We start from the raw sequence: 27,905 nt of genomic DNA on the forward strand, positions 1-27,905 counted from the left end.
CCACGGACATGTAAGGGCATGACACACCAGTTATTGGCCAATCTCATGTTCCAGAGCCTCACGTGTCCCTCTAGTAAGCCGGACTCGGACCGCGGGGCATGACGGAGTCTCGTTCGTTAACGGAATTAAGCTTGCAATGTGTGCATCTGTTCTGTAGCTGGCATGGTTGAGGTTTCCCAGGTGGAGTCGAATTTAACCGTAGGCTCCACTCCTGGTGGTGCCCTTCTGGACATTCCTTTAAGGTTCAGCTTTGCAACCATACTGCCCACGTAAAACAAACACTTTGCCTTCATGAACGCTGCTTGGAGGGTCATGACTCGTGGGAATAACGCCGCCCAATCAGTTAACCTGCTAGAGAGATCCTTCGTTGCTCCCAAGCATGACATCACACTCCCTAGGAGGAAGGTAATGCCACTGTGGCGACCGTACTCCTGGGGGCGACACAAGTGCACTGATGCCCAGCGACTGCTCGATGAATCTGCTGGTACATTGACCCAGACCACTACATTCCCCTCTCACGCTACACGGCCTGAATCTGACCCTGATGAAACTCAGGTTACCCTTCCCATATACAGTTCCATCTTACACGGTGACAAAGAGGAAGCTGCAGATGAAAGTGCAGGTTCGGCCCACCCGCCATCAGACACACCACCGTACTATCAGGGGCCCTGTGCCAGTGCCGACGCCAACGAGTGGGCCCCCCCTGCTTGCTCAGGATCACAGCACTTGCAAGGTTGAAATACTGTGCAGTGAGATGGAAGATGGGGACGACGAGGAGTCCAGACTAGTCCAGGGATTCCCTAGCGAGGAGACTTATTTGATTGTTTTCAATGTTGGGACAGCAATTTTTGGGGAGCACTATACTCTGGAGAATGATAGATGGGGCCCACCATACACTGGAACATTCCAAACTGGACATCAGACACTGGAGCAGCATTTACAGGGCCCATTATACACTAGAGCATTAGAAATGGGGCCCATTATGTTTGGAGCATTATTTGGGCCCATAAGACAGTGGAGCTTCATCCATGGGGACCAACATATACTGTAGCATTATGTGGAGCTCATCATATACTGTTTCAAACATTATATGGGACCAATGATTCTGTATGGAGAAATAGATGGGCCTCATCATGAGATGTAAAAAGTGAGGTATTTTTCATTGTACTATACCGCTATTTCTCTGCCGTATCGGAGCATGATGAGTTGTGGTATGTGTTAAAGGGGCGCTCTTTCGCCCAGGGCACATGAAAACCTGCAGCCAGCCCTCCCCCCCCACAACTTTAGCCAAATAACCCCCATTTTTCAGTGCGTAACTTGTATTATGAAGTTAATTAAGGTTGACAAGCTTAAGTAAGAAGAATTGATGCTTTTGGCACTCAAATGGGCACTGTAGGTGTGTTTCCTGTCCTCCTCTCACTGCCGACTTTTATTCCCCATTGACTTACATTGGGTTTCGTGTTTCGGGACGACCCCGACTTTTCCCTATAATCGGACGATCTTGCTCGACCCGACTTTTGGAAAAGTCGGGTTTCACGAAACGAAACGCGACCCTAAAAAACCAAAAGTCGCTCAACTCTATTGATTACAAATGTCTTTCCTGTTCCACCTGGAGCATCAAGAAAGACAATCCCACCTTTGTTGGTTTCACTGAAACTTAAAATGTAGTTATAGGCGTCCCTTTGATCTGGTACCAATATTGGCTCGTTCTGAGACACAAATGCTGTCAGTTCATCAATATTGTAGTTTGTTTCTTTGAAAATCTCCCTACACATTTGGATGCCTTCAGGATTTCTTATTGGAGCAGGCAAACCAAGCAACTGTAAGGCTTTTCCTGACATTGCTATGCACTGATCTTCAAGGAGCATTAAAGTTTCATTGAACATTTCCTCAGTGAAGTTGATGAGTTGCTGAGGATTTTCTGATACCCTCAGATCTGGGGTGAAACAGACAAGGAAACCCCCAAGCATAGTGGGTCTGAACAGGAAGGACGCTGCATTACCGCATGAGGTGGTACAACCCGGGCACGTTCTGAAGGACCAAGGAAAGCATGCAGGGAAAGTGGAGAATGTGAGCTGTATGGAACCCTATGCAGATGCTGTGTATGATAAGGATGTGCTGCGTAAAGAAGAAAGTAAATTTTTAAGTTGCAACTGGACTGTGTCTGTTAGTACACAAGCGACCAAAGGGGACCTTAAGCAACAGAGAGAAGGTCCTGACGGTGCAGAGGATAAAGAGGCAAGTACATTGACAATGGGAAATTATTTGCATGTGATGTGAGACCATTGAACGCAAGACCTGATATTCTCAGCCACGACTACGGCCCTGGCGCTCCCTCACACTTGCTCAGATAACGCCTTATCCCAGCACGCTCGCTCATCAATTGTACCTTTATAACAATAAATGACTATTTCCTATCTACAGTATGTAAAAAGAGAAAGAGAGTAAAGGCAGCGCTAATCCAAGCAGCAATCTGTGCGGGTGCAAGTCTTCAAGGCCCGGACTCACTGGACCACAACCTCCACATGTCCAAAAAGGCGTCACTCAAATTAATCCATGATAAAAAAAAATACAGGGGTTCGATTTATAAAGACTGGCATTTACTGTAGTACGTCTATCTTGGCGCAGAGTCCACTGGAGTAAGAAGTGCCAAATTCATTAACGTGCGCCAGAGCCACTTTCGTAGTGTGGCGCCCCTGAGGGTCAGTCGCCACAGAGGTACTGCACCTCCTCCTGAGGTGTGATACCCCACTATCCAGGTAAGGTGGAGACACCTGACCACACTCCAACACTCACATCCCACACGCACACCAGTAGTGTAGCAGAGCAACCTTTGTCGCTCCCTGTTTGGAACACGAAGAGTGCTGGGAGGTGGGTGGAGCTTAGACTACACAAGAGAGCGGGAGAATATTAGGAAAAGGTCAGTCTGTGAGAGAAGATCCCCTGAGAGGGATGGAGTGAAGGAAGTGCTGCAGCAGACTCCTGTGACCTGGAGCTGCTGGCACAGGAAAGAGCCATAGAAAGTCTGATTCTTCAGAAGGAAGATAGTTTAGTACGGAACGTAAGGAGAAGAAGAGAACTAAGGACTAGGTCAGAGTAGAGCCCTTCCTCAAGTTTGAAGCGCATGGCCAGGGTCTGGTCCCCGAGGTTGTATGGATACTGATGTTCCTGCAGCAGAAACTGGAGGAATAGAAGTTGTCACCACTTTATTCCCATCTAAGACTTGGGGGCACAACAGCAACGTGGACGTGGGTGAGCCGGGACATGATAGCAAGGAGTCCCCGAAGCGGGCTACAGCTGTCTGCCGTACGAGTGGAGTTCTGAGTAACATCAAGAAGGAGGAACTTGAGTTTAAATCACAACTACAAGTACTTCAGTTTAGGCGCTAGTGAGGAGACGTTCAGAAAAGGCACATGTTGGTGGAGTGTTGGAACGGTGTAATTTATCTTGCTTGGGAGTTGGCTGGACCCCTGCCCTGGAGGACACGGCACTGAAGCGGGCATCTGTGTACACCAGACTGAGTAAAGCAGTTGGAACTACATGCCCTTCAGTCCTCCACTTATTCTTGCGCCTTACACCCGTCTCTGCTACATCTACTTCTTTACACCATCTCCCCACTTGCCAACCTCATCTACACTGCCCTGGGACTACAGCTCCACCTGTGGGGAGCTTCAACATCATTGCTGCACCACACCATCTGTCCCAGAGAAGCAACCCTGCAGCGCTGGTCAAACTGACCAGAAACCTCAGGTGGTGTCACAAATCATCTCAACAACTTTATCCCCATCACTCTACCCCTTTTACACTGACCGCCTGAGGCCACGGACCGGGTCACTGCCACTGTGACATCTCCCATTGTAATCAACAGGCCCGGCACCGAGTACTCCACGGCCTCTGGGGGCGAGTCAGTAGCGTATATCAGGATGATGACTTTAGCTTGGCAACGGCCCTTTACTATGATCTAAGTCATCCCCCTTGCAAAAATTGGGCATAACTGGTGTAAAAACACCAAAAATTAGTAAAAGAAAATTTTGTGACATTTATATGGTTTCAGTCAAGATTTTTATGGTGCAAATTGTTTGATGAATATGTGGAAGAATCGACACTCCAAGGGTAACGTGATGCAAAAAATTAATTACAGTACTTATTCATTCAATCCATTTACCCCAGAATATTTTGATGTTCCAGTCCTGGTTTGGACTTTCATTAAATGCTGTATAGAATGTACAATACGTGCATAAATGCAACAATACATACGGTACATATGAAACAGAAAAACAGAAAAAAAATGCAAGAAGTATATACAGAACACAAAAACTAATACTATGAAAATCCTGAATGCCAGTATATGGTATCCGGACGGTGGCTCCGCACAGTTTACATAGTCATAATGTGCTGTGCTGCGTAAGTCAGTGCTTAAATATGTATCTGGGCTGCTTGCTGTAGTTTTTATAAAATCACCAGTCTATCTGAATTCTGAGCTCTGTATTAATTTTTTTTTCTGCGCTGATTTGCTGTGGGTTCAGATCCGCAGCATGTCAATCCTTTGTGCGAATTCTGCTGCGGTTTCACCCCTTCTTCATTGTAGAGGTGTTATACCGCAGGGGAAAACCGCAGGGGAAAACCGCAGGTAAACCGCAGGTCTTTTGACCTGAGAATTTACCTGCGGATTTTTCCAAATCTGCGCGGAAAAATCTGTAGGACCTAAATCTACGTGTGCACACAGCCTTATAGGAGTGGCGCTGTTCTTAGAACACCCCCCCATAAAAAAAAGGTGTTTGCTTTTAATTTACATTTTTATCTATTTTAAATAATTCCATTTAATCATTCTTGTATTTGCGTCTGTTCGGATGCATTCAGCTAGTTGAATAACTTTGGTATCAGCGCCTGCGTCCTCTCTCCTTTTCGTTCTGCTGACTTGCTGAAATTAAAAAATAAGAACAATGCAATATTTCATACACTCGCTTCATGTTGCTAAAAAAAAAATGGGTTGAGTCAACTATATTACTACCCCACTAAATCTACATCTACATCGTCCTCCTAGATTTCCAACCTCGGAAATTATTTACAGCTTAATTCTCTGAAATGTCCCAACCAATCTTGTTTTATAATCTGAAAGAGGATTAATAACCTGGATTGGGAAGGTGACCTCTGTGGGGCCGGGTGCATGCCTTCCTCTGGACGCCGGCCAGGTTTATCATCGGTCGGGGTGGTACGCTGTATGCAGTAGGTATATGATGGAGTGCTCTATTACATTTGGGTCTATTGAACATGAATGTCTGGCTACGGCAATCACAGGTATTTTTATAGATATTTTCCTATGTCTTTTTACAACTTCTGATGCTCGAGTAGAAACTACAGCACTGCGCCTCCAGATTCCGTGGATATAATGTTAAAAAACAGTGAAGAGTGACACTTATTCCCTATAACGACTCCATCTAATATATACTTACCTTGTAATGTCTTCACATCCTGTTCCATCCAGATGTGTCCGGATCCCAGAATTCCAAGCGGCGGAAGTTCGCTGACCGCCATATTGGGACTCCCAAATGATGGGTGTTTCAATATGAAAACTGCTGGTGGTACCAGCCTCTTGCGCGGTACCACCAGCGGAACACCGTCGCACCACACACACACACTGTATACATCGCACCACACACACTGTATACACCGTACGTACCACACACACTCACACACTGTATATGCCGTAAACACTACACACACTGTATATGCAGCCTCTTGTGCGGTACCACGAGCGGAACACCGTCATGAAGACGCCGCCGGGACCAGTAAATGATTCATTGACCGCCACCATCTTTGTACAGGAGGAGCGCATGCGCAGTTTTAATGTGTCTGCCGCTATCTGTCTGCACAAAGATGGAGGCGGTCTGATTTACTGCGCAGGCGCAGTGAATCATTCGGCAGATCCCGGCGGCAGATGCTCGACGTGTCTACAGGCAGAGGAATCCAAAAGCCACTAACCACTGTCTTGGTCTCCTCTCACATAGGCACAGTCAGAGGCGGCATAGAAATGGGTGAAGAGGGGTATAAATATTCTCCATTTAGGATAATATAATGACTTTTAAAGGTAATCTGTCAGCAGGTTTTTTTTAATGTATTCTGAGAGTAGAATAATGTAGAGGCTGAGAGACTGATTCCAGCGATGTGTCATATACAAGGCTAGATCTGCAGCAAAAAAAGCAGTGAGTGTATGTAATGACAACAAGCAGTCCAACAAGTGACACATCGCTTGAATCAGACACTCGGTCCTTATACCATGCTGCTCACATATTACATGGCAAAAATTGGCTGACAGATTTCCTTTAATAATTGCTCAAGAACTGGAAAAACTGGAAAAACAAAATCAGTCCTTGTGTGCAATCTTTTATATTGTCCTTTCTACATTTCAGTTCATATAAAGCATTTCTCAAGGCTCTCGGAAATATTGTTGAAATTAAATATTGGAGGCAGTGGTCCAGGATTTTTAAGGGTGATCCCCACAAACATACAGAAATAACTGTATAATTGCACATGCAGTCTGACGCAGATGACAGGAGCCACTGACATCAGTGATGGGCTGCAGTGGTAATGATGTCAATGCTGCTGCCAAAACACAAGACTATAGCAGCGGTAGAGAGTTGGCGCTGGACCCGCAGAAGGTGAGTTCTATCTGCGTTTGTTGTTTGATATGCAATAGTTTCGGTACCACTTTTATGAAAGTGGAAAACTCCTTTAATAGACCTAAATACTAAGAGATATAATTATATATCAAGGCTGTACATTATAACTCATGTTTTTCCTTTTCAGATAATAAATTCTGTGGTTCTCCTTATATTGCTGAGTGCCCTCGCTAACCCAGACCTGTACCACCTTCCAAACAACGAATTGAGGAATGACTTTGACTTCATGGATGATGCCAGTAAGTAACCGGCCATAACCGGTCAGCTGCCCAGGGATGGCGGCACTTAATGCTTAGTCCCGGGTTCCTTTTGTGGAATCTGCTGGCAAGTAAATGTTTTCTCATGAGCCTTGGATTGGCAGATCCTACTTTTCACGCCGCGTGCAAGGTCTGTAGCCATCTTACTATCCTCAAGGTGGGATTACAATGGCAGAGGTAACCCCTCTAGAAATATAAAAGCTCACAATTGATACTGGTTGATCAGCGTAGTTTATTTTCTCCTTCCCCTCCCTGCGCAGTGCCCTCTGCACATGACACAGAGCACGCCCTCAACACCGCTCCGCTTTCCTCAGTGCCAATTTTGATACATTTCCCCCATACTCAACCAAGGCCGGGCAAAAAAAACAAAAGTATGAAATAACTCCTTGTTGCGTAATATAAAATAGTGGGGGTGCCAGGTGCCACACCTGCACTGATCAGATATTAATGACCTATCCTAAGGATAGGCCACCAATGCAAAAGTCCAGAACCATCCAACTGCCTTTGTCTGACTTGGGCCTGTTTCCGATAGTGTAAAATTGAATGGCCACGGGTCTCCAGATCCAAGCTCTGCCTATGAGGCTGTAGAGTTTGACTCAGAACTGCAGGCAGTCTGACCATCATGTTCCATACCTGGACCAGTGAAACTTGTCTTATTCAAAGCAAACACCACTGTCTAAAACTGTGCGCATGGGAGTCATCTATGCAGGGCCGGCCCGAGAGATTACGGCGCCCTAGGCAAAACTATTTTGCTACGCCCCTACTATTCTTGGCAGTAGGTAAAAACTTGGGATATAAATTTAGGAGCAAAATAAACCACAACAACGATGATTAATTAACTCTCTCCTAACTCTTTAATCTTCTGAGAAGTTGTATAGGACAAATATATACAAAGTAATCAATAACACAAAACAAAAACGACCATAGGTAATTAAAATTTTTGTTTCCTTGCATTTTTTTTTGAAAAGGATGACACTAAGTCACCGAGATTAATTTGTTTAGCAACTTCAGATTCTATCGAAATTGTTGCCAACCCAACCAACCTCTCTTGCGTCATATTTGCCCTTAAATAGGTACACTTTTCTTTCCATCCCTAAAACTTTTTGCCTTTTGAAAAGATTTTTTATAATTTTTTCTATTTTTTCTCTGGCGCCCCCTTTGGGTCGGCGCCCTAGGCGGCCGCCTAGTTCGCCTATACGTTCGGGCCGGCCCTGCATCTATGATATAGGTTGTTGTGTTCATTCTTCACATTAGTTTTTTACACCTTGGGATATTAGTCTCATTTGTTGTTTTGTTGCTTTTTTATATTAAATACATACATTTATATTACATACAGATCATATAATAGAACATATCCCCAAAAAGTAATAACCAAAAAAAGGCAACAAAAAGCATGAAAAAATTATTCACCAAAGAGATTACTTTAGTAAAAAAAAATCCAAAATATTCTCGATGAAAAACCACAAATCACAGAAGACAAGTTAAAATATGAAGTGTAAGGGAACAGGCTAAGCCGTGATTATAAATTTGAAAAAGTTCAGAGTTTTATGTAACGCTACATTGAGGTAAATATAACAATTATTAGCAATACTGATCAGTATATATAAAGTGCGCTGAAGATGTGCAAAACAAGCCCAATAAAAATTAATTTAAGAGAAAGTAATAAATAAACTAGAGCCAAAAAGATAATATACAGACCCGGTTGCATTATAAAGCTCGTCTGTTTTTCCGCCACTCACTCCAATGTGCGTTTCGCTTAGGCTTCTTCAGGGAGAGTAATGACACCATTACTTACTAATCTCATCTTTATTTAATGTGTGCATATATTTAGTTTATACTTTATATTACTAATTAGTATTGCTGATATTTGTTTTCTTTGGCTCCATGTACATTAATTTTGTCATTCTGTTTGTTGCCCTTTTTTGCATACTACTTTCTGGGGTTTTGTATTTGTTGTGTTTTCAATGGCACAATTACTGTTATATAAATTAAGGTATTTCCTTCTAATTAGGTTTTGCTTATATCATATAACATGCAGATTTTTTGTGACTTAACCTGTTCTGTTTTTCTTCTAGATATGTGCATTGCTACTTCAATTTCCCTCTTGATGATTCTCATCTGTGCAATGGCCACATATGGAGCCTACAAGGTAAATTTAAGGTTTAGCCTTGTTTTAGCTGATTACTGCCACAAAGTGCAGGTTTACATTGAGCTTTTTGACATGGACTGTAAAGCGGATTCTCATCAAAATCCACCTCAGAGAGTATTCAAACAGAGTTCAGGCAGTTTTTGATTTAGACTTTAAACCGGTTGCGCATCAATTTCCAAGTAAAAAAAAATCTCTTTGTTACTCTACCCCAACTCTCCTACTTTAGAATGGCGACCAGTCCGAGCACTGCGATGCTATCCTCCGTCTCACTAAAACGATATGTTTGGTGAAGAAATCCGGTTCTCCTTTAATCAGCATTTGACAATTTCGTCTAATGAGATTTAGGTGCACAGAGGTGGGTCTGTGCACTGGGTCTTCTGCTCCTGTCCCAGCCCCTCTGCCTGCCTCTGGTGTTTGATTGACCGGTCACTGCTTTGGGAATCACCTATCTCTTGTGTAAACTTTTGTGCTCGCGCCATCTATGCTGTGGGAGGCGCATGCACAGATTGAGGTCTTGGCTCAATGACATCTCTAAAAGATGTAATTGGAGCCAGGGCCGGTGTAGAAGACCCAGTGCACAGTCCAGCCCCAGTGCACCCAGATCTCAATAGAAGAAAACTTTCAATGTTGATTAAAGAAGAACCACAAAGCGTATCTCTTCACCGAAGGTATTGTTCTAATCTGTATAACAGCGTCGTCACTGCCATGCCTTTACTTTATGTGTTCACAAGTTCTCTTTAATTACTCCTGAGTTGCAATGAGTGGCACGTGGTAGTTCGGGTTCTGGTACCCAAACCGAATTTAAGTCCAAAGTTCAGTTTAGGTACCAGAAATGTTACCAGAACTTGAACCAGATCCCAACCCCCATTGAAATTTCTGGGGACCCGAACTTTGGAGCTGTAAAATCTCTCTCTCTCCGCCTCACTACATGTACAGACAGGGCTGATAGATGCTGATACGCTGCTACTTTATGTGGCCATTTGCAGTTAATTACTTAAGTGCAACCATATGAGCAAGTTCCTCTTAGAGTAGGCAAAATTCACACGCCGGGGGAGATTTACTAATCTAAAAGCACAATCCTGGCGCACTTTGTGCCAAAAAAACTGTCTTTAATGACTTGCATCATATGTGCTATGTGTTTTAGACACTTTCTACTTCTTGTCCGACAAAGGGATGTTGCCTTTCTTAAAGGGGTGTAGTTTTTTGGACATCATGCAATCCAAAATTTGGGTCAAATTACTGGCACAAACTAAGCCAACTGATAAGTGGTGTAAACTTACACTAGACAGCTGAACAATGCACCACATTTACCAAAAAGCATGAGCCACTGAGATAAATTTGTCACACTTTGAAGGAAATCTGTCAGCAGGATTTCACACCCAAGCCATTTATATGTAGCTCTTTTAAAAGACAAGCTCTTTACAATAGCTTTACAAGATTCCTGATAAATAAGCAATTCAATTGACATGGGAATGATGCTGAAAAACTATTTGTAGATCTTAAACCTCTGTCACCCCAGCTCTATTTCCCTCTCAGTGCCACATCCTCCTGATGGTTCCTTTGCCTGTAGTCAGTCACACAGCATAGAGGCAGTCAGTCAAGCAGGAGGAGGCAGCACTGGGAGGGAAATAGAGCTGGAGTGACAGAGGCTTCAGATTTACACTAGCTCTTCAGCCTCATTTGTATATCAATTCAAATGTTGTTTTCTCAGTGGTGAAGGAACGGACTGGCCATGTGAAGGTATTGCTGGATTTGTCCTGGAGAGAGCTACATGCACATATAAATAGTTTGTGTGTGAAATCCTGCTGACAGGTTCCCATTAAGAATTATACATCATTGCTAAGTAAGCCACAATGCGTTTTACATTTTTTATGGGGGGGGGGGGGGTTTCTTGAATTATAAAATGACTTAGGCGCAAAACTTTTGGATATTTTTAATTCTGATCAGTTTGCCCAGTAGCTTCGGTTTTGTAAGATGCACTTGTGCAATAAAAGTAACGCAAGTTGGGCACAACATAGAATAGTAAAATAAAATAATATATATTAAATGGTGTTCTCTAGTTTTCTGAAACGCTTACAGCTTTTGGAAGATTGATGTTTCAAATTTTTTGCTTGCTCTATGCGAAGTTAAATATTCTTACTAACATTCAAAGGATTAAAACCAGAGTTGGTGCAAATCGATTCACAGGACTTGGGTTATCGAGCACGTCAGTGATCTGTGGCCGCTGGATGGGAGCCCTGAGAGCCGTCTCGATGGCATAAGCAATTCTGATTTAGATTAGCCGACCTGGCATGATGGCATCATCATGGAATGATGTACAAGGCCGGCTAATCAATAGAAGAACCACACATGCCGGGGTGTACTAAGCAGTTCTTAAGGCTTCTTTCTCATGACAACAGATAACTGACATTTCCAACAGTTCATGTCTTGTAAATTGACTTGCAACTACTCTAATTAAAATCCATTCTGATCATGTTTTCACTGGTGGCGCAAGGGGTGAAGAATTGAAGGTTTTTAGAAAATAATATGACTTTTTATCATGGATTGTGGTCTAAGGGGTAACATTTCTTCTTGTGGTGAGTAACAAGCCAAGCATTGCATGTGAGAGTAAAGACACTTATAAGTCATGCATGCTACTCTGGGGAATTAAATATGTAAATTGTCTCTTCAGAGAAGAAGAGGACTAGAACTCTTGCACCACCTTTAGGAAGCAGCGAACCTAAAAGTCAATATCAACTGTTTAACAAGTCTTAATTTCCCTTACAGAGGAGCATGTGTGGCTTTTAAATCTCTTTATGCTGACATGCCAGGCTTGGCTTGTCACCCTCCACAAGGAGAAACGTTACTCATTACAACCAGGTCTAGAGCCTCTCACCTAGCCAAATAAGATCTCATACTTTGCACTGATGAGGGGCAACACCCCAAAGCGGAGTGTCTGCAAAATGAGATTCTGGTTTGGATTTTCTCCTAAGTCAATTGCTAGGCTAGTTAAAGAGTTCACTAGGTGACGCTAGAATTCTAGTCCTCTTCCTCTCGGAAGAGACAATTTACACATTGTGGATTGTGTATACGTTTTTGGCTTTGATAACATTGCCATTGGTTGTACAGGGCAGAAATCATGATGGACCCTACTATGAGTTATTCAGTTCCATTGTGTGCCTTTAGTTTGAGGTGCACACTGCATCAAGGCTTCTGTAATGGAAATTTCTGCAACAAATGTACCGTAAAATCCACTTTTAGGCCAATTTTATACTTTTAGGCCTTTTTACAAAAGTACTATCTGCACATTTTTGCACTTGCAAAAATTTAACTTCTTTCTCTTTTATTCCCTGTAGCAACATGCAGCTTGGATTATCCCATTTTTCTGTTACCAAATATTTGATTTTGCTCTCAATTCTCTGGTTGCGGTCAGCGTGCTTGTGTACCCGAACACAATTCAAGACTACCTGCGACAACTGGTAATTATATCACATTTAATATTTTTTATACAGCTGTATTGTGGACATAAAACCACTAGGCCCTATTGGACAGATATTGTATATGGATCATATATATGTGGTTAAAGTCCCACAATCTGTGCTTTTTTTTCGCTGTGTAATTTGTCCTACAGTGCATTTTTAAAAACTGCAACATGTCAATTTCTTTTGGGGGTACGTTGAGTTTTATGTGCGGATTTCCACATAGAATCACATTAGATGGAAAATCTGCAGTTGAAAAAGGCACATGCATAACACATGTACTCCTGCACATGACTATATCAATAAAGCTTTTTCAAAGGCACTTACCAGCAAGTAACAAAAACAGAACAGCTTTATTTAAAACATGACATACCAAAAAAGCAGCAATCCTAAAAGTCTATATCGACATGTCACTCTCCATAAGGAGAGACGTTATCCCTTAGACTCTAATTCAGAGGCCTCTCATACAGCCAAATCAGACCTCATGCTTTGCACTGAGGATGGGCAATACCCCCAAAACACGTGTCTGCAAATCAAGATTCTGGTTTGGTTTTAACCTATGTCATGTGTTAAGGCTCATTAAAAGTTTAATATTCATTTTTAGGAAGGAATGCTACTTCCAGTAGATGGCACTAGACATCTAGTCCTCTTCCTCTCTGAAGAGGCTAGATTTAGAATTGTGTCTGTGGGAATTCATCAAAAAGAGCATTTGTGAAGTCAGATATTGATGTTGGCCTGGCTCATGATTTGCTTCCATAAAGTGCTTAGTTCAGATCGGGACTCTGCGCCGTCAGTCAAGTTCATCCACATCATACTTCCCCAACCTTGCACGGTATTTATTCTTCTGGGCACAATCCTGTGGAATAGAAAATGACCTTCCCAAAATTCTTTCCCCAAAGGTGGAAGCTACAATTTTTCCAAAATGTCTTATATGCTGAAAAATTAAGATTTCCTTTCACTTGAACTAACGGGCCTAGACCGACCCCTGAAAAACAAGCGCATAGCATTATCCCTCCTGCACCAAACTTTGCAGCTTGCACAATGCAGTCAGGCAGATAACGTTCTCCTGGCACTTGGCAAACCCCGACTCATCGGTAAGACTGGCAAATAGAGAATTGTCATCCGTCACTACACAGAAAATGTTTCCACTACTCCAATAGTGGCTGCTTTACACCACTACATCCGACGCATGTCATTGTGCTTGGTGATGTAAGGCTTGCAGTCAGCTTACTTAGCCATGGAAACCCATGTCGTGAAACTCCTGGAACTTGGTTTTTCCACCGATGTTAATGCAAGACGTGGTTTAGACACTGCACTTTTATGCCCTTTGCTCCTCAGCAGTTGGTAACCCCGCTTTACAAGGTCTCTCCCTTCTCTATCAAAGCCCATCTATGGGGGCTGGTTTTGCTATTAAAATAAACAATGAGACAACACCCCTGACATACAGCGTGGGTCATATATGCCAAATTAGGAAATGCTGTCCTGTGTTGGACACCAATTAGGAGACGACCTATTGGAACCCAAGATGAGAGCTTTAAACTAAAGTCTGTGACGCCTTTTGAGAGTGCACTACATAGATTACTAATAAGCGCATTCAACTACTTTTTTTCAGAGGCACTCCCTATGCAAGTGAACAATTTTCTCAGTAGCTCAGATCCTTCTCTATAAATGAGAGACTGTGAATTCTTTTAGCGTTGGTCACCTTTTTGACCAAGTGTGGTCAGATTTACAGCTCGCTAGACAGTCGCTTAACCTTGAAACATGTCTCCATGACATGACTCCCAGGTTAAAAGCGGTTCTATGTCTCCATGACCATGACAAATGTGAAAGCTTTGCGGTTTAACAAAGCTGCAAGAATCTGATTTTATTGCTATTTTTGTAATGAGTTTTTGTTTAATTCATTTATACATGGACTACGGCCAACATTTTCTTCTGCAGTGTCTGGATGACATAAATTATGTTGGGTAAGGTCTGAATGTTTTGCTAAGCAGGGTTTTTAATATCTCCTCACAAATGCCCAGTTTTTTTCTACTTTATATGAAGATGGTAATAAAGACTTACTATTGTATGACTAATGTAATCTCATGTGTCACCAGGTGTTCTCTGGCTATTAGTTTTATATATATATATGTAGAAAAAACAGGGAAACAGCACATGAAGTAAAAAAAGTGAACTTTAATTCCCAATGGCGTGGCAAATATATATATATATATATTTATTTACATATATATATTGTGACAGGGTCACTGGCACAGTGTATGAAGGCAGATATATGTCAATGCGCATGTTAGCATCAGTGATGTAAACCCAAAATAGTTTTACTCCAGCACGCTATGTGGTGAGAAGGTTAAGTTATGTTATGACCTAGTTATAGTGGACCTCCACAGAGCGGGTGGGAGTGGGTCCACCGTATCTCCACCTGCAGAGTCCTGACAGGACCTGTGTGATGTCAAGGTCATGTGATCATCACATGGGGTGTTAAATACTTAGCCATGAGAGTCAGTGGAGGGGGGTTTGCTTGGAGATGTGGAGACAACCTCTCACACGTGGTGGAGAATATGGGCAGGACCTACAATAGTTCACTCCCTGGCCAATAGAACCTCTGTAACACTCTCTCCTGAGTTTTCTCCACCCTCAGATGTCCACCCAAAACATGTGAATGGGCCGTGTCTAAAACCCTCCGTGTGTAGTGTCCTGGAACTAACAACTACTCTACTATCTCTCCTCCCCTCAATTTGGTCACCCAATACAATAACTCGCCATGTACTGCAAAATGAGGGAAGCTGGTGTCATCCCCCAACTCTTGAGCAACCCCGTTACAGTCACATTCTTAAATGCCCACTTCAATGTAAGGTCCTGAAGTTGAGCAGTCCAAAAGTTTTCTTCTGGCATTTAAGTTAGGGAAGCAAGCAGGGCTCCTTTGTTACTGTCTCAACCTCCTCTCCAGCGAAGACGCATAGGGGAAACTCTATCACGTCTGATTTTGACAGTCGTGTTCAAAGGGGCCTGATTTTTGACCGAGACACTCTGTACAGCCCCCTTTTGCCACACATTCCGAAACAGAGCAAAATCCAGCCCCAGTATGACAGGATGAATTAAGTCTTTTACTACCCCAACCTCATGGAACTTATCACCACAGTCTGTTCCCATGGTTACGCGGACTACAGGGTAGTCCTTGGCAGCGTCGGACTGGCCCACCGGAGAACCGGAGGATTCTCCGGTGGGCCCTGGCATCTGGTGGGCCCTGGCACCTGCTGGCATACAGGGCCAGCAGTTGCCTAGGCCCCCCGCTGCTCCAGGGGCCCCCAGCCAGTGGTGTGCCGCTAATATGGAGGCCCGTGCCAGCGGAGCAGCAGTGGGTGACAGGAGGCAGGGGCCCCTGTCCCCGCTACTAAAGAGAAATGAGTATTCACTGCTTCCACTGCTTATCCATTATCTATCTTCTATCTACCTATCCATCTATCCATAGATCTATCTATCTATCTTTCTATCTCTATATCTATCTTTCTATCTATAGCTATCTATCTTTCTATCTCTATATCTATCTTTCTATCTATCTATAGCTATCTATATATCTATCTATTTATCCATTATCTATCTTCTATCTATCCATCTATCTATCCATCCATAGATCTATTTATCCCATATCTATCTCTATATCTATCTATATCTATATATAGCATTATACCCTATGAGGAGGCAGCATTATACCCTATGAGGAGAAAGCATTATACCTTATGAGGGGGCAGCATTATACCCTATGAGGGGGTGCATTATACCCTATGAGGGGGTGCATTATACCCTATGAGGGAGCAGCATTATACACTATGAGGGGGCAGCATTATACCCTATGAGGGGGCAGCATTATACCCTATGAGGAAGCATTATACCCTATGAGGGGGTGCATTATACCCTATGAGGGGGTGCATTATACCCTATGAGGAGGCAGCGTTATACCCTATGTGGGGGTGCATTATACCCTTTGAGGGGGTGCATTATACCCTATGAGGAGGCAGCATTATACCCTATGAGGAGGAAGCATTATACCCTATGAGGGGGAAGCATTATACACTATGAGGGGGTGCTTTATACCCTATGAGGAGGCAGCGTTATACCCTATGAGGGGGTGCATTATACCCTTTGAGGAGGCAGCATTATACCCTATGAGGGGGCAGCGTTATACCCTATGAGGGGGTGCTTTATACCCTATGAGGGGGCAGCGTTATACCCTATGAGGGGGTGCATTATACCCTATGAGGAGGCAGCATTATACCCTATGAGGAGGAAGCATTATACCCTATGAGGGGGAAGCATTATACACTATGAGGGGGTGCTTTATACCCTATGAGGAGGCAGCGTTATACCCTATGAGGGGGTGCATTATACCCTATGAGGAGGCAGCATTATACCCTATGAGGGGGCAGCGTTATACCCTATGAGGGGGTGCTTTATACCCTATGAGGGGGCAGCGTTATACCCTATGAGGGGGTGCATTATACCCTATGAGGAGGCAGCATTATACCCTATGAGGAGGCAGCATTATACCCTGTGAGGAGGAAGCATTATACCCTGTGAGGAGGAAGCATTATACCCTATGAGGAGGCAGCATTATACCCTATGAGGGGGAAGCATTATACCCTATGAGGAAGCATTATACCCTATGAGGGGGTGCATTATACCCTATGAAGGGGTGCATTATACCCTATGAGGGGGTGCATTATACCCTATGAGGAGGCAGCGTTATACCCTATGAGGGGGTGCATTATACCCTATGAGGGGGTGCATTATACCCTATGAGGAGGCAGCATTATACCCTATGAGGAGGAAGCATTATACCCTATGAGGGGGCAGCATTGTACACTATGAGGGGGTGCTTTATACCCTATGAGGGGGCAGCGTTATACCCTATGAGGGGGTGCTTTATACCCTATGAGGGGGCAGCGTTATACCCTATGAGGGGGTGCGTTATACCCTATGAGGGGGTGCATTATACCCTATGAGGGGGTGCATTATACCATATGAGGAGGCAGCATTATACCCTATGAGGAGGCAGCATTATACCCTATGAGGAGGCAGCATTATACCCTATGAAGGGGTGCATTATACCCTATGAGGGGGTGCATTATACCCTATGAGGGGGCAGCATTATACCCTATGAGGGGGCTACATTATATTCTATGAGATGGCTGCATTATAGTCTATGAGGGGGCTGTTTTATATTCTATGAGGGAGGCTACCCCAACTCCTGCTACGTAATTAAGATTTGTACTACCTTATATTATACCCTGATATTAGCGCATTTTACCACACAATTGGTGGTCTTGTATTTATTTCTATGTAGCTACATAGTGGGCCCCAAGAAAGATTTTCTCTGGTGGGCCCAAGGTGCTCCAGTCCGACGCTGGTCCTTGGCATCTCCGTGTATGCAACGGACACCCATAAACTTGTAAACTTGTTAGGGATTAACTGGTGAGGCAGTGCTGATTAGGGTCACCAGACTTCCAGAGTCGAACTGTCCCAGAACCATTACCCCATGACGGACATGGTACATGACCAGGGACCCTCCCCGGGTTGACAGTCCAGACTGCAGGCTGGAAGGCATAATAAGATCAATAGCTACCTAGTCTGCAGTCCATGGGTATAGGGGACATATGACACCAAGCAGCAATGTGTCCAAGATTGTGACACGGCCAACAGACCACATCCTTCACAACAACCTTAGGGGACCCTTCAGCAGGATTGGTACGCCCCCATTTGTGGGTCTAGCCACCCTCCATGGTGAACACGCCCCCTTTTGGGTATCCTAGTATGGGGAAGTAGCGAGGTCTGGTCTCCCAAGTGATTTCTCCACAACCTAGTATCTCTCAACCAGGCCAACCAAGTCATCTACATTTCAGGGGTCGCCCTGGGCAACCCAGGTCTGTATTGGCCTGGGGAGGGAGTGGACGAACCTGTTTATCACCACACGCTCAACCATTTGGGCTTGAGTGGAAGTCTCTGGCTGCAGCCACTTTTTAACCAGGTGCAACAGATCAAACATCTGGGAGCGTTGGGATTTGTCGCCAGCATACGCCCAGCGATGGACTCGATGAGCCCTTACAGATATTGTCAATCCCAGGTGTGCTAGAATTTCAGTTTTTAATTTGCCATACTCTTTGGCATCCTGGAGGGCTAAGTCATATTACACCTTTTGGAGTTCACCAGTCAAATAGGGGATCAGCACCTCTGCCCCACCTGTGAGATAACTGCTCCCACCTCTACCTTCCAAAGGGCGATGTATCGAATCCTGGCTCCACACAAGATATATGCCACAGCCTACTTGCATGACATTGTCATTTTCGCCATCGCACCTGCCAAAGGTACAGGCGATCCTCGATGCATTGAGGAAAGCGGGATTCACCATAAATAACAAGAAGTGTGCCATAGGGAAGGAAGAGGCCAGGTACTTAGGGTACATCGTCGGGAGAGGCAAGATCAAGCCCCAATTAAATAAGATAGTGGCAATTCAGAAGTGGCCGCAACCGCTCTCCAAGAAACAAGTGAGGGCATTTCTTGGGATTGTGGGGTATTTCTGGCGTTTCATCCCGAACTTCGCCATAATTGCCGCACCGTTAACAGATCTCCTTGTGGACACCAAGTCAATGATGGTAAAATGCACTCCTGACACAGATGGTGTGTCAAGAGCTGAAGCGGGCTCTGTGCAAGCATCTGTTTCTGGTCGCATCCAACTTTAGTAAAGAATTCCTGGTCCAGACCAATGCTTCGGAAGTTGGGTTGGGAGCCGTGCTGTCACAGGAAATCAATGGAGAAGAACATCCCATCCTGTATCTGAGCCAGTAACTCTCATCTTGCAAAAAGAACTTTGCAATAGTTGAGAAAGAATGCTTAGCCATAAAGTGGGTCCTGAAATAGTACCTGCTAGGCTGTAGGTTTAAGTTAGTGTCAGACCATGCCCCTCTGAGGTGGTTAAGAGAGAAGGGTAAGAACGCCAGAGTGATTAGGTGTTTCTTAGCCCTTCAAGACTTCACGTTCCACGTAGAGCATAGGCCAGGGAAGCTACATGGCAATGCAGATGTTCTCTCCCAAATTCTGTGTCCAGTGTCTGAAGGTGCCAAAACCCCCTGCTTTGGGCAGAGGGGCGAATATGTGACAGGGTCACTGGCACAGTGTATGAAGGGAGATATGTGTCACTGTGCATATTAGTGTCAGTGATGTAAAACCAGAATAGTTTTCCTCCAGCACACTATGTGGTGAGAGGGTTAAGTTATCTTATGGACTTGTTTTAGTTAACCTCCATAGAGCGGGTGGGAAGGGGTCCACCGTATCTCCACCTGCAGAGTCCTGACAGGAACTGTGTAATGTCAAGGTCTTGTGATCATCACATGGGGTGATAAATACCTGGCCATGACAGTCAGTGGGTGGGTTGTGCTGGGAGAGGTGGAACTCCCACGTAGCTCCTGGAGGAGCTAAGGACACTGTGCGTGTTGCCTGCAGGACAAGGACTCTGTTAAACGTTAGCTTTTGTTTTGCTTTACTGTTATGCCAGAAAGGCTCTGTTTGTTTTTCCTGAACCCTGCTTAACTTTATGCTGTCCATGATAAACTAGTAGCAGGTGAACCACCACCAGTACAGTTCCTGTGTCTACCTGGTGAAGCAACCTGGTGAGACAACCCCTCACAATATATATATGTATATATATGTATGTATAATATATATATACTTGGACTGGCCCTCAGGAGAAGAGGAGATTCCTCCGTTGGGCAGCTGTGCAAGAGTGAGCAGTACTTGGCACTATATACTTGAATCAGTATGTACAGACACAGGCATCATCTTATTCATTTCACAATCTACCCAGATCATTGCAATAGAAATTTGTGATTGAGGATAATGTCACATTTGCTGTAGATGAAAAGTGGGGCCCTGGAGTTGGTTACTGATGGGGCCTTGGCACCCCAGTCCCATACTGCAGGAGGTATATGAGATTAGAAGAAACATCTTGTTCAAGTCCATTGACCATGTCTAGTATTGCAGCTCAGAGCCTTTACTTGAAAGAACCTGTAGATAAGTGTGGTCCTGGTTCTTAGGAATCATGGCTAAAACATACGGTACATGGTAACTTTCATAGCGCCATTCCAGAAGAGTAATTACTATGCACCATTTTCCTTTTAATCACACCTTATTTTGTAGGCCATGCCCAATTTTGATATCAGCCATGCAGCTTAAATGTCTGAAATATACGTTTTTCTGAAATCTGTTGGAGATTTGCCAACTATTTCGGGAGTCTAGGAGGTGTCCACTTTTTCTTGGGGCCTCTCAGACATTCTAGGAGATATTAGTCTCACCTGATAAGGTGGATGGATCCCCTTTAGCCTCAGATCCGGGTGTGCACACAAACACTGGGCATTGAAGCAGCAAGCAGGAAATCATGTGGGCAGCAAGGACTTGGCATACAGAGAAACTTCAAGAGCAGGAGGACGGATGAAGTTGAACCCAGCAGGGACAAAAGCTGTCACGGTATGTCTGGCTCTGCGTGACGCGACCCGATGATCGGTCGGTCACAAAAATACAAGACAGACAAGGGGACACCGGGGAAACAATTACAACGGTGGGCCCTATAATAGGGAATGGGGAAGTAGACACCTCCTGCACTCTCCTAAGGAAAAGCCCTGACTCTCCTCACGTTCCCTATATAGGTTCTTTCAACCTGTCGCCAACCAGGATACCTCAGTCCCTCACTTGCCCTGCACCTATCCCTTACTAGGGAACTGGCAAGTGCGGACACTGGTCCTCACCGCTGCACTAATAAGACACCAGGGAAAACAACGGACAGGGAAAAACAAACAACTTGGCTTTCTCTGCTGCCAATGCTCCTGAGGCAGGAGAGTACGGCAACCAAACTCAGCTTTCAGCAGAAACACCACTGCTCCAGATATCCTGCAAAAAGCACTGCTCCAGACAGCTCCTCTCTTCTCAAGGTTGGTTAGCAAATGACCAGTATTACCAACAGTGAATTGCAGCAGCTGATGACCTTTTATAGGAAGGAAGGGGGAGGTCACCACCTGCTGACTAATTAAAAAAGGTTCATATAAGAGAGTCCAGACTCTGCCACAGATCCGAAAATGGATCGTGACAGAAGCAAGTTAAAGCACAGTATGCACAGAAGCCGGAGCACACCAAACTGAGAAGCCTAGAGTTAGACTCCCAAGACACAGATGTGTGTCTTAATGGAACTTAAAGAGGCCTAAAAAGAACACTGATACACTCCTGGCAACTTTCAAAACCAGATGTGGAGTACAACAGAGGGCAACTGACTGAGGGGAAGTAAGTGGAGCCTGGGATACCCAAGAGAGGTGTGTAACAGGAGATTTGGCAAGTATAACTAAAAGGGTTCACTGCTTGATTCAGGAGTGTAGCTAGCTAGTGGATGCAGAGGTTATCATCAAATCAGGACATCAGTGTCAGGGAGACTCAATAATTCCATAGTATTGGCTACCGGTATCAGCACACAGAGGGCATAGACTATAACATGCAAGGTATTACAGACTTTAAAAAAAATGTAGTCCTCGGTAAATGTAGCTTTTAAAAAAAGTTTTGGGGAGAAAAGCCAAAATTACTTTAATCTAGTCCTGACATATGAACTGGGCCCACTCCATACACTGTGAGTACCGGCCGTGTTATTAAGCACTTATGATTAAACAAAGTATAGACAATTAAAATTGATTGTGGCAGGCATGGGTTGAATGGGCTGAAATGTAAATTTTCTCAGCCGATCCTCCCCTACAATATTTTGCTTTATCTAACAGTAACATTGCCTCGCGGGTACAGTTTTTTATTTAGATGACATCATCAGGGTTAAATGACATCATCATCGACCACTTTGCGAGCCTCAGGGTGTGACTGAGACATACTGTACTTTGGCAGAATAAAGCAGCAGATCCAGGCCCATTTTTTCCTTTAATTGACTGGAGAACCTCTAAGTTATTAAAGTAGACGTCTCCAGAAAGGATGAGGAAAAAAAAAAAAGAGAGAGCGACCGTGAAAGCGTTTTCTTCCCCAGCTGTTCCTTTTTGATGATGTTTCTGTTTTGCTAATGAATTGTTCTCTCAAGTCTTCAACAAGAGCATCTGCAGATTGTGCCGGCCAGTAACCGTCGTTCATAATTGCAGTCGATAGTCCAGCGCCGTCACGTAATAGGATCCTCTTGGCTGTTCTTCCAATAATTCTGTAGTATGCTGGCGCAGATCTGTGCAGCAATAACATCATTGTATCCGGAATATTACTGCTTAGCTTGCAGAGTTCCACAAAAAGCACCATAGACGCAATGAAAAGTGAATCATACTGTGGCTTTTTCCCTCTTTCCATCTGACGTACATTATTCCAAGGTCCAAAAATACTTTTAGGTTAGAACAAAGCTAGATGAGTATCATCATCCTCAATAAACTCTTTCAAGACTTTCTTCATTTGCTCAGGCTGAAAAAGTATCCCCAGGTTCCTATCAAGCTTTGTTCACACTAAGTCATTTATCAATAAGCTAATATTTGCTGCTGGTGTTATGTGCCTTCCAATGGGTCTATATACACCTGAATGCTATTGACTTTCATATTAATCCCTGTTGGTGCCACACAATCTAATTTTTTTTTTAGTCATATGGATTTTTAACCTTGTTATTTGTCTCCACGGGTTGTTGTGTTAAAGGGAATCTGCTATCAGATTTTTGCTATACAATACGAGAGCAGAATAATGTAGGGGCTGAGATGCTGATTCTAATTATGTGTCACTTGCCTTTCTGATTGCTGTCATTTTGATAAAATCACTGTTTTCTCCACTGCAGATTTAGCAGTGCTCTGAATGCTGAACCATGTATAACCCCACCCACACCAGTGATTGGCTGCTTTATGTGTACACTGTACATTGACAAACTGCCAATCAGTGGTGTGTGTGTGTGTGTGTGTGTGTGTGTGTGTGTGTGTGTGTGTGTGTGTGGGGGGGGGGGGTTACACAGAGCAGTTAATTAGGAACCAAGAGACAGTTTACCAAAAGACATATAGAAGGGGTGTATACTGTATATGTACGTTTCACAAAAAAGTACCTCTCTTTATTAAAAAGACAAATTAACACTGCACTTGTCAAGTATTGAAAAATTGTTAAAAGAATATTACCTAATGTATATAAGGGACAATCTCCCTATTAAATCACTAACAATCCTTCCCTAACTGACCGTGGAGGTTGGCACCCGAAAAGATACGTGCTGGCCTCCCGCTCAATGGTGGCTCACCCTCACTATCCCTGGATGGCTCTATTGCATGTAACACTATTGCCGTGCCCCTGCATGGTTCCCCTTTCCCCTCCATGCAGTGACGCCGGCATACTCACCGCTGTGGCCGCACGGAGTGGTTCCCAGCATGTTCCCTGTCTTCTGCTGTAGGGCGCACCACAGTTCTTAAATTGGCAGTGTGAGCACATAGTTAAATGCCCCCAAGGCTGGAAGGCATTTAGTATTAATGTGTACCTGCAAGGTGGTTCCAAACCACCACCTGTTAATGTAGAGGTCGGTGGGCCGAGCTGGGGGGTGGTCCCTCTCTTTACCGCGCAGAGATAAAACAGAGACAAGATGGAGGCAGATTCTGGGTGTAACAGGTCCAAGTTTATTTCACTCGCTGTCCGTCTGACGGCCTCAGAGCACACCGCACTTTCTTTACCTCACGGCCCTCCGTTTCCAGGGCCGCTTCTCACACACCGTACTCTATACTGGGGACGTGTATGCATACACCGTCCCCTCTGCACTCGTCGACGCTCCTGACAGGTCCGTCACTGTGGCCGCCTTAGGCCCATAAACCAACAGCACTTCCACTGATCAGTCGTCGTGTCCAACACGGTGTCCCACACCCGGTGTCTCGTCTCTTCTGCGGTTCTTCCTGTCAGGACCACCCCCTGACGTTCTCTCTCCTCAGTCCCCCTGGTACGGTTTTCCTCACAGCGCACAAACTGTCGTAGTCCTCCTGTCACTGGAGCCCCCCCTGGGGACTGGAACTTTCTGGAACCCTCCCTCAGTATTTATAGCATTCCCAGTCCCCTGTCACTGTAACTTCGCCCCCCATGACCAACGGTTTCTCAAGCCCTAAGCTGATGTCAAGTCCTTTGCTCACACTCCTCCCTGCCATCTAATGGTCAACCCAAGGTACTGCACGTCCACTACACTTTCCTAGCTGTTTCCCCATTGTAGTAACTGTCACCTATCTAAACTGTGCAAACCTATCTTTCTCTATTCTGACACGTCCGACCGTCAGGTCACCTTCCCTACACTCTCCCTTCCTTTGTCTATTGTCGTCCTCGACAATCCGTAGTCCCTGCCTTCGTCGTTCTGAAGCTTCACCTACACTCTCTTGTCGGACCAGCTGTTGGGCCAAACCCACTACCTGCGGGGGCCAAACCATACTGGGAGCACCATGCTCTGAATAGCCTACTGCTACTCACCAGTGCACACGCCACATGACAACGTCTTTCACACTGGGCTAGGTACACCCATATTCTCTCTATGGCGTGTACCTTCCCCTACTCTCCCCTTCTGTTACCTTCCCCAGTCTGGTACGCCATGATCGAGGTCTCACACCTACCAGATCATTGCCGGCGTCCATCTCTCTCCTTCAGGGGTGTCCGTGGTGTCGGGGACCTGACCTAGGACGGCTGTCTTTTCACATCTTTCACCTCTTATACCTTTCTTTCAATTACATGTCATGGTCGGCGTCTTGGTCTCCCAGACCCTCTTCACACATAGACCCCTCTTCGGATCTCACACTTCCCGTTGGTCCCTCAGACCTTCCCTTACCCGAACCTGTTGCATTTTACTTTTGCATATCATACATTAAACAACTTTATAATAGCACAAGTACCCATTTTTATATATTTTTTTTTTTTCATTTCCTTTAAACCAGCATTTAACAAATAAACATCACATGCTTTTTCCTTCCTCCCCCCTTCCTTGGACATATGCACTCCCTCGCTTCTTGACACCCCCGCTTTGCCAGGCTTAATATAACCAACAACTTTAACTTCTTATATCAAACTTTTCATTAACATATACATCAACTGTCCTTATGCTTTGGCACAATGGTGCAACGAAATTTCGAGAGTTCAAACCACTCCCAGGTGGCCGGAAGCGATGGGCCTCACAGCCATGGAGCGCCCGGGGTATAGGGAGTGTCCTAGGAGTTCTTACTACGGGGGTTCATGGTCCTCTGGCTCAGCAACCACAGCTACCGCGTAGTAGCCACGGGGGCAGTACTCCTTGTAGTACGACACCCAGTCCCCCTCATGTAGAGCCCGGCCGTGACGAATAGATGCCACATTAAGATAGACCTTTTGTCCAGTCTCATCTCGGATAAAACCGTATCCTCTATCGATGTTGGTGTATACCAGCCATCCCTGTGATCTCTTCACCACCATGCCAGCCTCCCCCTTTTCATGCAGCTGTTTCCAAATCGTTTGCTCCCGAGCCTTCTTCCCCTTAATAATCTCCGCAACCCAAACTGAGGGTGCCGCGCCAGTCCCAGAGTCCGGTGGGCGGGACTTTGCCGAAAAAGCGCGTGGGGCAGAGGCGGCCGATGATATCTGCGGCCCAGCAGCCGCTGGGGTCAGGTGGCAAATGGGGACAACCGGTCCTCGGGGGCTGGAATCACAGGACCCGCTAAGTCGGCCGCAGCCGACTCCAGCAGCGGCATAACCGCGGCCTCAGGACAGGCCGCATCCACTACTTCCAACGGAGCCGGAGTAACGGCCGGTTCCAATGATGCAGCTGCTATTAGCAGGGAGAGCGCAGCAGCGTCTTCTTTGGGTGAGCTCCGCACTGGTGACTCCGGGCGGGGTAGTTCGGGGACTTGAGCGGGGGCCTCGCTCAGTTCTGCATACACCACAGGGCCCGATGTAACTAGGCCTTCCGGTGCGCAGGGGGTCGCGTGCTGCGGCCGAATGGTGGGGGCCGCTTGCGGAGGCACTGGTGGGGCCGAGGGTACTCTGACCTTCCCCGGCGCTGCGGCCTCTGTCACATCATTACGCGACTTCCCCCGCAGCCTCCGTTCCTCGCTCCACTGTCCTGCGGGCCTTTCCTCCAGACTCGGGGGCTCCGCGGAGAAGTCCTCTGCCGGTATTGGTGGCGGCCGCTCTCGCTGACTCCGCTCAGGCTCCGCTCCCCAGCTCAGCATCCCGCTGCCTGCCCGTGGTTCTGAGGGTGACTTCTGGCGCAGCTCCATCTCCCGCCGCCATTGCCACTCTAGGCGGCCGATGCCCCGACACCCGCAGCGTCTCATACCGTCCGTTGGGCAGCAATCGAATGGCGCCAGACAGCCGCAGCCAAGCTTTTCTTCTGTGCCACTCCTCCTGCTGGGTGGGGCATTGGCACGCCTTTCCACCCATCTGCCAGGGTCCAGTACATGGGAGCGTCGGCCTCCGGGCACATACCGCTGTCCACGGGGGTACGTTGGAGGGGGCCCCAGTCCATTCAACACGACTGCAAACACCCGGACCTCTCCCTTGCGCTGTGGCAATGCCGCCATCTTGCACAGCACCTGGTACCGCCCCGGATCCTCTGTCAGCACCACTGAGTCACCACAGCGCTCCCAATTTGTAATCCACAGGTAAGCCATTTGTAATCCACAGATGTTTGTAATCCAGGCAGTGTAGTCCAAGTCTTTCTCCATTCCTTGAGGCAGGTCTGCCACAGAAGATGACGTATTAGCGGCGGCGATCCTGCCGACTACGCCAAATGTAGAGGTCGGTGGGCCGAGCTGGGGGGTGGTCCCTCTCTTTACCGCGCAGAGATAAAACAGAGACAAGATGGAGGCAGATTCTGGGTGCAACAGGTTCAAGTTTATTTCACTCGCCGTCAGTCTGACGGCCTCAGAGCACACCGCACTTTCTTTACCTCACGGCCCTCCGTTTCCAGGGCCGCTTCTCACACACCGTACTCTATACTGGGGACGTGTATGCATACACCGTCCCCTCTGCACTCATCGACGCTCCTGACAGGTCCGTCACTGTGGCCGCCTTAGGCCCATAAACCAACAGCACTTCCACTGATCAGTCGTCGTGTCCAACACAGTGTCCCACACCCGGTGTCTCGTCTCTTCTGCGGTTCTGCCTGTCAGGACCACCCCCTGACGTTCTCTCTCCTCAGTCCCCCTGGTACGGTTTTCCTCACAGCGCACAAACTGTCGTAGTCCTCCTGTCACTGGAGCTCCCCCTGGGGACTGGAACTTTCTGGAACCCTCCCTCAGTATTTATAGCATTCCCGATCCCCTGTCACTGTAACTCCGCCCCCCATGATCAACGGTTTCTCAAGCCCTAAGCTGATGTCAAGTCCTTTGCT

The 27,905-nt window shown here is 45.7% G+C and overlaps 1 protein-coding gene across 1 annotated transcript in view; it reads left to right on the forward strand.

The window, feature by feature from the left end:
• Positions 1-27,905, forward strand: part of LAPTM4B (lysosomal protein transmembrane 4 beta) — a 174,385-nt gene that overhangs the window by 103,598 nt on the left and 42,882 nt on the right. Inside the window, exons 2-4 of the mRNA XM_073550435.1 lie at positions 6,808-6,919; positions 9,013-9,086; positions 12,422-12,544. Coding sequence (XP_073406536.1) covers positions 6,808-6,919; positions 9,013-9,086; positions 12,422-12,544 — 309 coding nt within the window. The remainder of the gene's footprint in view (positions 1-6,807; positions 6,920-9,012; positions 9,087-12,421; positions 12,545-27,905) is intronic.

The sequence above is a fragment of the Dendrobates tinctorius genome, unplaced genomic scaffold (assembly GCF_039654945.1).
Source record: "Dendrobates tinctorius isolate UK_male_01 unplaced genomic scaffold, ASM3965494v1 ptg000165l, whole genome shotgun sequence".
NCBI classification, from domain to species: domain Eukaryota; kingdom Metazoa; phylum Chordata; class Amphibia; order Anura; family Dendrobatidae; genus Dendrobates; species Dendrobates tinctorius.